Source organism: Crotalus tigris, unplaced genomic scaffold, assembly GCF_016545835.1.
Source record: "Crotalus tigris isolate CLP2741 ecotype Arizona unplaced genomic scaffold, ASM1654583v1 scf7180000018678.45055, whole genome shotgun sequence".
Lineage (NCBI taxonomy): Eukaryota > Metazoa > Chordata > Lepidosauria > Squamata > Viperidae > Crotalus > Crotalus tigris.
The window spans coordinates 29,837-39,944 of NW_024097142.1; the positions used below are offsets into that span (position 1 = coordinate 29,837).

The following is a 10,108-nucleotide window of genomic DNA, read 5'->3' on the forward strand; positions in this document are numbered from 1 at the left end:
GTCCCCAAGCAAACCCCACCCCACAGTTCATCCGGACGGTTCAAACTGGTCAATTCCCAGGTGTTAAGTCCATTGTGGGAAAGGGGAGATAACATCGGTCCGGCTCTGGTCGTAATGCACTTTTAAGCAGCCCTTCTCACCTCCTTTTGAGAATGGAGAAATAAGCCAGGCTCCGGAGGTTGTATTTCTTTCTCCCTCCCTCCCCTTTTCCTAGCTGACAGGTTAGGGAGAAGAAAGTTCAGAGAAAGATACAGTGCAGGAAGCAAATTATGACATCGTAGCAGGCAGCAGACACAGAAGCAATAAATGAAGCAAAAGGTTACATTGTAGGGAATAGAGGAAGGGAAAGCAATAACCCCGCAGGCACATCCCCCCTCCCCCTTGGGAGTATGGCACAACCCAGGAGAAGGTGAGATTTGTTTTTAGGTCAGAGGGGATAGGTAGAAATGAAATAGGAATGGGTTCTGACATTCAGTTTATTTTGTTTATATAGATCCACTCAGATGGATTACACAATATATAAACAGAATTCCTAATTAGGTTATACTTCCAAATGATATTTTTATAAGAGTAGAACTAGATCTTTATATATTATTGAAGTGTGATAGCTGGGGATTGCTATTTTAATAAGGCATTAACTGGTCTACATCTTTTTCACTTATAAGATTAATAAGATGCAGTGCCTAGCTTCATTGAATATGATTTACAGATATTACTTTGCTGAAAATGATGCAGTCAGTGATATTCCTGGCTGTGTTTTTAACCCTAAATATAGCCAAAGAATGAATAAAAATCTAAAGGTCTGATTGCTTGTATTGTTTGTGATGGAGGTTGAGAGCAAAAAGGGTAACAAAAGGTTCTTAATATAAGATAAACAACAATTAGAAAGCTACAGGGAAGAGAAGGGAAAAAAGATAGTGAAAGTAGCATAAGTGCAAGAATAGGTAATATTTAATATCTAATTTGCCAAAGACTGAATTGATTATCTGCTAAAACAATCACTTGGGCATGTACTAAAGAGATGTATAAAATGAGTTTCTCCACATGTAGTAACATGTAGAGAATAGCAATAGCACTTAGACTTATATACTGCATCATAGTGGTTTACTGCCCTCTCTAAGCGGTTTATAGAGTCAGCATATTGCCCCCAATAATCTGGATTCTCACTTTAGCAACCTTGGAAAGATGGAAAGCTGAGACAATCTTGAGCTGGTCAGAATCAAAGTCCTGGCAGTAAGCAGGTCAGCCTAGAATGCATTCTAACTACTGTGCCACCCCAGCTCTTTATGTGTATGTGCTGGTTTTGCTTCAGCTACTGGTTGGTAAAAGTGTGTACCGTATATTCCGGCGTATAAGACGACTGGGCGTATAAGATGACCCCCAACTTTTCCAGTTAAAATATAGAGTTTGGGCTATACTCGCCGTATAAGACTACCCCTCTTTCAACGCACACCAAATAAAATTCTGGGAGTTGAAGTCCATGAGTCATAAAAGAGCCAAGGTTGCCTACTCCCGTATAGGCCCTAGGGAAAAAATGGACAAGCTAATTCCATGAGGGAGGGGGAAAGGGAGCACAGTTTCTGAGTTCTCATTGGCCACCTGTAAGTCCAAATGAGTAGCTCAGGGTGTGTGCGTGCACGTGTAGGCATGCGTGTGACTCCCTGGGTCCCTTCCATTGCCCTCCCCCCAGTAGCAAGATTTGGCTTGGAGCAAGCAGGCTGCACACAGGGATCTTCTCCTCTCAGTCTTCCACCCTGCGAATCCTCCACAGCCTCTCCAAGCTGAGTGAGCAGAAAGCCTGCCTGTTTGTCAAAGGCTCTGCCTTGTCAATCGCACACACACCTTGATGAAAATTGCCCTGCCTGCAAAAGGACTTCTCAGCAGTTTTTTAAAGCAACACTACCAAGAATGAAATTGGAGACAGCCAGAATGTTTAGGGAAGAAGGAAAGGAAACAGTTAATAAACTAATTAAGAAAGGCATTCGCCCTTCGAAAACTTGCATTTCCATAAATGTGATAAGTTGCCCCCTTTTCAGGTAATGGGGGGGGAGTAAATGCTTTCCTTTTAATTTGTTATTAAAACTCAGTGCACTACAGTACTTATAGATGGGAGCCAGATTGACCAGCCAGGATCTGTCATAAATAACACCACAAATGCACCATGCAAGTTTATTTAGGCGGGGGGGGGAGAAACTGCTTGCATAAGCTCGGGCAAAAGGATTGTGTAGCTGTTTTCTGTCCCCACTCCATTCATTTAGCTGACACCCCTCCCCTTCCAGACCCATAAGCTCCGCCTCCCCCAAGCTACTCTCACCGGCAGTGAGAGGTAAACGCTGAAAAGCTTGCATGAAGAAGAACTGAAAAGTGCCTCGAATGGACGCAGATGCTTAGGTTTGTTTTCATTATATAAAAAAACCACCCTACAATTCTTTTCCCCCCTTCCCCATTACATGGGCCATCCCTTTCTACTTCCTTTGAATGAATTAATCAGGGGATGGACACTACCAATCCGCAGTTCTGGAGGGGTGGGCAAGGAATTGGGATGCAAAAGGGAGGGAAGAAGAGAGGAGACGGTTTGCAATGTAGCATTATAGAATGGGGATTAAACCTCCAGGAAATCTTACCGTCACAACAGCCAGATAATGCCTATCGTACTCTCAGAGATATCTGTAGTTGATCGGCTGGTTTTAATAATAACCCTAGGACTCTTTTTGAGTGAGAGAGAGGGGGGGGGGAGAGAAAACTTGCTGAGTAATATTTTTCCGGCGTATAAGACGACCCCCCACTTTTGCGAAGATTTTAAGTATTTAGAAAGTCGTCTTATACGCCGGAATATACGGTATTTGTGCTGTGGATAGTATCCAACATTGTACAACAATATGCAATACATTTGTACAATGCAACTTCTATCTTCTTTCCTCCTACATCTATTTAAAATATGTTCTGAAAGTGAATTTTATGGAATAACTTTTGAATGCATGAAGGAAGATGAAACATTAAAAAATTGCTCTCATTATTCCATGACAGAGTATTTCAAGTTAACAGAAAAATAGATATTTTTCAATATGTTATCCATTTTACATATTTAACATTATCTTTCATCATTTGTGCAGTTTCCATATTCTTCTCATTAATATTACTGAAAATGTAATTTTTTTTCAAATCCATGTTGTAATTGACTGATAAACATAATTTGTAGACTTCCGGTGGATCTGCGCACGCGATGGCGGCTACTTTGTAGCCGTCCTCCTGGGTAAGTGTTTGAATCGCTATGAACAGCGGACATCAGCTGTTCAGCGGTTCAAAAACCCCCTCCCGGGCAAAGGGGGGGGTAGAGAGTTGTCTGAATAGTGGTAGAGCCTCTTATGCTCCCCCAAAGTTTTTTTGAGGGGGGGCCAAAGGAATGCTCCCACGGAGTTCAGACTGTCTCCGCTTCCCAGTTGCTTTTGTCCCTAGGGACAAAACAAGCCGCTGCAACCACCTCTGCGATTAAAGTTAACTGGTGAGGTTTTTTTAGAAGCGGACAGAGCTGAGTAGAGGATTTAGTTTTTGCTTTCTTTGGTTTTATTTGGATTTTAGGTCTAAAGATTTATTTTTACTTTTATATTCCCTCTTTTTATTTTATTTTTTTTCCCTTTGTTGAAAGGGAAAGTAAAATGGCGATCGGCAAGCCTCTCGGTGTTTTTTTTTTTTTTTTCGGAAGGTAGAATGGTGACCGACAGGCTTCTTGGTGTTTCTTTTTTCCCTTTCTCTTTTTCCTTTTTTTTTGTTTTTTTTTTAATGATTGGAATGGAGTGTTAATATTATTATTTTTGTTTAATTTTTTTGTTTCTTGTATTTTTTGTATTTTTAAAAAATGGAATGGATTTTTTCTATTTAATTATTTTTTTCTTCTTTCTCTTTTTTCTTTTTTTTTGAACTCCTTTCTCTTTATTATAATGATCTCCTTTTGAAGGATATTTTTTTTTTATTTTATGGAGTTAATTTCTTTTTTTTTCCTTTGCTTAATTTTTGCAATTTCCAAGAAGGAGTAAAGATTTTTTTAAGATGGCTCCAAAGCGTCCAGTAATCCCTACAGCTCTTAAAGTGGCTTCTCCTTCGGTGTTACCATCAGCGCAACAACCTAAATTAATAGCTTCACCTTCTTCCTTGGCACAGTCAACAATGGTGAAGGATTTGCAAGATATGATGGGAGACGTTGTACTTCAAATTAGGGGAGAAATGAAAGAGATTTTAGAGGAAAACAATAAGACTTTGAGGCAAGAGATAGTTTTGGCTTTAAAAGGTGTTGCCTCTGTTCTTGAAAAGTTGAATTCTCGTGTAGAAGAGGTAGTTGAAAAAGTGGAATTGATGAAGGGAAAATTTGAAAGTATGGAAAAAGAGATGAAAAATTTTCAAGATGAAATTCTTATGCTTCAATATAAACAAATGGAATATGCCTTAAGAATCAGAGGTTTGGGTGAGTCTGTGCAAGGAGATCTGAGAGAGATGGTTGCAAAGGACTTTGCTGTGATTTTGAATAGAGAAAAAGAGGAAATACTTAGTGAAATGGAACAGACATTTAGAGTTAACTCTGTGGTGGCAGAGCAAAAGAATTTGCCAAGAGATGTGGTAATTTACTTTGGGAAAAGATCTCTGCGCAATGAAATTATACAAGCTTTTTATAAGAAGAGGTTTCAAATTGCTTCACAAGATGTTATAATTTTAAAGGAGATCCCATCTAAAATTTTAAGAAGAAGAAAGGAGTTTGCTTTTTTAGCAGACGAACTTAAAAAGAGACAAATTTTGTTTAGATGGGACGTTCCGACTGGAATGGTGGTGAGTTACCTGGGGATACGTTATAGTCTTAATAGTGTTTCTAAAGCAAAAGACTTTTATACTTCGGTTCTGGGGGTATGCTCATCGCCACCTACCACGTTTAAAGCTTTGGAAGATAAAAAGGCAGAATTGCAGTCTGAAGTGCTTACATTTATGAAAATTGGGAAACTTCAGTTTGAGGGGCCTCAACAAGTAGAGATGAAAGAGCAGAGGACAACTCGTGCAACATATAAACGTAAAGAGAAAGACCAACAGAAGAAGGAGGTTAAGGAAGTTTCACAGCTATTGGTTCCTGAGCTTGTGGGAGAACCAGGACTCACAAATTTTTGGGAGCTATCTTCAAGGGCAGATTTTAAAGCATTTTTTTCGAGGTTTATGGACAAGAGAGACTGATAAGGATTGTGTTTATAGTGGATGGAACTGGCTATTGGAGAGAAGATTATGGAGATCGAATGAATTTTAGATAACAAGTTTAAGTTTAAGTACTTAGTTTAAGTACTCAGAAGACTATTGAATTGTGGGAGAAGTAAGATTTACAAACTTTTTGGAATTACCTTTAAGAGACTTATGGATAAGAGAAGGAATGTGTTTATTGTGGAGGAATTTGTTATTGGTAAAGATTTAAACAGGTATAAGGGAATTTTAATGTCTTAAGTAATGTTTAAATATGTGTTTTGGGGTAATAATATAAGTATGATATGAAAAGGTTTAGAGTATATTATAAAATGATGGATATTTTTTTCTATTATTATTATTTTTAAGAGAAGTTAATTTGTTTAATTAAACGTATTTAGATTTGTTTAGGATTTATATGTTTTTTAAGTTCTTTTTTTGATAGGAGAGAAGATCATGGAGATTGAATGAAAATTTTAGATAAGAAGTTTAAATATAAGTATTTAGTTTAATTATTTAAATGGGTATCCAGTTTTGATGGTATAATGAATGTTTATATGCTTATTTTTGTCTTCTAGAGTAAAGAAAGAGGGAGATTAGATTTTATATTGTAGGTATAGATATTCAAAGAAAGTAATGTTTAAATTTGTCTTTTGGGGATTCTTTATAGAATGATGGATAATAATATAAGTACAATATTAGAAAAGGTTTAGAGTATATTATAATGTGTGTTTAATGTTTGCAATTATTATCTTTTAGAGAAGATATTTTGTTTAATTTAATGTATTTAGATTTGTTTAGGATTTATATGTGTTTTAAGTTTTTTTATTTTTTATTTTCTTTGAAAAATTTTAATTAAGCCTGTACTCAGCTCTGGGAAGGTTGAGGGAGGGTATGGGAGGTTTGGGGAGATGGGGGAGGGTATGGGAGGGTGGGGGGTTTGGGGAAGGGATTTGCTTTGTAAAATTCAAAAACTTTCAATTAAAAAAAAACATAATTTGTAGTCAGACCTGAGTACATGAAACTTTATTAACATGCAATTTAATTAGCTTTAAGCTAACAGAACTCTTGTATGTTTGATAGTGATGATTTAGGATAACCAGGAAAATATATTCAGCTGGAAGACTATGCTAGATGAAATCTGAATGGAGCTGGATATTTTTTAAAGAGTTTATGTAACATATTTAATAATATAATTTATATTAGTTTATAAAGGATATTCTAAAAAAACAAATTATTTAATTGAGAAATATTTTAAGTTATGTTATAGAAACAAGATGGAGATCCTGTCAGTGTAGCACTCATCTTTGGTAGGAACCCAGTCTGTGCTGGAGGTAATGTTGGAATTCCTTCAGTTTTACTGTAAGTGCTGGGGGATTATAGTCTCCATGTCTTTATGGCAGGGTCAAGAAGGTCCCAGAATGTCATGGTCTCCAGTGTAACAGTGAGCTTGTCCCAGGTAACCATGAGTGTGATCCATGCAGATAGAAAATATTGGATCATGTTTTTGCTTCAGAAAAGTTATATCATCTGAATGAGAAAGCAGTTGAGCCGTGGTGGAGCAGTGGTTAGAATGCAGTACTTGCTGCAAGCTAGCTTACTGCTCACTCCAGGAGTTCGATTCTGAATGGCTCAAGGTTGACTCAGCCTTCCATCCTTCCAAGGTCAGTAAAATGAGGACCCAGATTGTGGTGGGCAATATGCTGACTTTGTAAACTGCTTAGAGAGGGCTGTAAAGCGATATGTAAGTCTAAGTACTATTGCTATTGCTATTCCATCAAGTACAAACTGAATGTTGGAGCATAGAAGGGTGCTTGATGAGCTTTCCCCTAAGAGTCACTTTCTGTTTGTAGATTTCAAGATACTCTTTAGTTTATTGAGGAGTTTCAAGAGATAACAAGGAATAAACAGTGCCAACAATGCTAGCTGAGACACAAAAAGTGAATTTCAATTTGAGTAAGAACTCAGTGTTTGATCCTTCAATGTGGTGGTAAGGATAGTGAAGTGTTTGTGCTTCTTCACTCTGTATCAACGGTGGTGGTTTTGGTTAATGTTACTTCAACCTTTTTAAGCAGGAACTTGACTTCTGTATTGCTCCTGAAGAACCCTTGGTTGATAACATTGTTCAAATTTGCCAGTCTTGATTCTTGGGCAAGGTCTGAAATAGTGTCCTGGACGGTGTCTTGTAGTGTCATCTGGATTCTTTTCAGTCTGTTGATTCTAATGAAGTGAGTAGAGCGGTCTCTGGCACGAGCTTGCTACTTGTGGGTCAGGTGTATGCCCCTATTCTTCCTTTGTATTCTTTAGGAGTGAGACATAGCTGGATTTGGGGAGTAGTCAATACCTTTGTGGGGAAAGGAGTTGTGCCTTTAAAGAGGCTTTGGTACATTAGCTGTTAAAGAGACCTTTAGACAACTACCAACCTATCATAACTTTACCTTTTTAGGAAAAGTTGATGAGATAGAGTGGCTTCAACTGTCCCCTAAGAGGAACCCCTTTCAAACACAATATTGAGCTCTGGTGAAAATTAAAACGGCATTGGCTGCTCTGGTAGATTAACTGTGTCAGGACCTAGATGGGGGAGTGTATGTTTTCTAGTCTTTTTTGACCTCTTACTGGCATTTAGTATTATATCCTTTTGAATCCCATACAAGGGTTGAATATACTGCTTGACTTGATTCCCTTTCTTACTAATAGGCTATTCAAATTAGTGAAAGATTCAATTTCTCACTCATCCAAGCAACTACATACCTTTTTAATATCTTCACGATTCCATTGGGAGAGCTTATACTTTTTTTCAGGATGAAATAACCATTAGTAATCAGCTGTACGTTAAAACCTGGGCCAAGCCATATCATGGAAGTCTTGACACAATGTTTGGAATATGTGGAAGTCTAAAAGGGATAAAACAAATTAAATTCTAAGAAGGTGATGTGGCTATTAGTCTTTATGCAAGAACACTGTTCTAGTTATAATTTACAATGATGTAGCATCCCAGCTGAAAAAGCAAGTCTGTGACTTATATCTGTTGATTTAAAGATGACTGAGGCAGGAGAGTTCAAAATGCAGCTGCCTACATGGTGGCAAGTGAGAACCACTTTGGTTATATTACACTTACATTGTGAGTACTGCATTGGTTAATATCACATTTCCAGGAACCATTCGAAGTATCATTTTTTTTTTTTTTTTTTTTAGCTTTAAAACCCTACTTGGTTTCACCTCCAGCTAGTTTAGGACTGCCTTCTCCATATAGAAGCAGCCCAGCTTGTAGAAAGTTAATTTGCTTGGGTGTGGACCAATATTTTGAGTTTATGGTCTCCCACAGATAGAATAACCTCCCCCACTCAGCACTTCTTGAAGCTAGACAGGGCCAGATTCTAACAGCGTTCTGCTAAGCAGTATAAATGTTATTATTCAATAGTACTTAGAGACTTAAGAGTTCTTATTTTGTTGTATCTACAGCTATGCCTGGGATTGATATTGTTATTGAATTACTTCAGTTTTATAGTAATATCTTAAATGTTTTCATTTTATTATGTTATAATCTATTTTATTATTGTAAATATACATTTTTATAATCAATATAAAATTCAGTTACAATAATTGACTGAAACAAATAAAATGAAAACATGGAAGTTATTGCTTTAGAATAAAGCAATAACTGAGATAATTACAGAGTCTTAGTAACAGTAGATACCAGTTCAATTAAAATTAGTCATAAATCTAACACCTGACACACATTGAATGAATTTTAATTTATGTTCATATGTCCTAAATATGTAGTGAACTCACAACCTCTACTACACTGTTTTTATAGGTTGGGGAGACTCGATGCAAAAAAGTTTGTACCTCCAAGTCTGATCTGAGATCCAATGATTTCAGCATTGTTGGAAGCTTGCCAAGAGATTTTGAATTGTCAAATTATGACTGTTATGGAAAACCCATTGAAGTCAACAATGGTCTTGGGAAGTCTCAGACAAAGAACAACAAGAAGCCTCCTCCTCCCAAACCTGTCATCCCGTCAGCAGCAAAGCGAATTGATCTTTATGCAAGAGCACTATTTCCATTTTGCTTCCTCTTTTTCAATGTCATATACTGGTCTGTCTATTTATGATAATGATAATCCCTTTTTTTTAAAAAAAATATGTGCAATATACTCCATTTCATTACATCATGAAGGCCACCTTGCAACAACTATTTGCATTTGCAAAACAATATACTGAGTATTAGAAGCCAAATGTGACTGTAATGTGTAAGGGAAAAGAGTAGTATCGTGATTTTGAATGAAAGCATGACACTGCAATGTCTGTGCTTGACCAACTGTTGTATATAAATGTATAGCATACACATCTTGCTTTAGGAATATCTGAAAGACAATGCATACTACATACTGGAGCTGGACAACACTCCCTTGTGACATAATCAAGAATCCAAGGGTTTCTGACAATGAAATTGAAGTGCACGCTGAGTATTAGTAAGATCAATATTCTAGTATATGTAGTATTTTAAAAAAAAATCTTATTACTTTCAAGGACAATACCTATTTTTTCTTGTATAAAGTTAAATGGCACTTTGAAAGAACAAGCTGATGTTGTAATTCAAAACATGTAGACTTTGTAAGTGATCAAAGTATATATTATGCTGATCTGTCTATGTGAAAAATAAAGATCAGAGAATTACTCATTTTGCAAAATCATGTCATTTATCAAAATCACACTGTTCCATCATAATAACGGAGAAAGAAATGCTGCTGAACATAGCAAATTGAAATTTTGGCTTATCTTCATGTTCTTTAAAGATATTTGGGTCTGAAAACTTTCTTCCCATGAGTATAACCAGTAAACCTAGTAAAATAAACTCCAGAACTGAAGATACACTAGTACTTAACAGCAGAAAG

The 10,108-nt window shown here is 36.8% G+C and overlaps 1 protein-coding gene across 1 annotated transcript in view; it reads left to right on the top strand.

Moving 5' to 3' along the window:
* Positions 1 to 9,891, top strand: part of LOC120313414 (glycine receptor subunit beta-like) — a gene marked incomplete at its 5' end in the record, with an annotated part of 30,681 nt that extends 20,790 nt beyond the window's left edge. The window contains one exon of the mRNA XM_039355327.1: positions 9,029 to 9,891. Within this exon, the coding sequence (XP_039211261.1) occupies positions 9,029 to 9,325 (297 nt within the window). The remainder of the gene's footprint in view (positions 1 to 9,028) is intronic.
* Between the last annotated feature and the right edge of the window lie 217 nt (positions 9,892 to 10,108).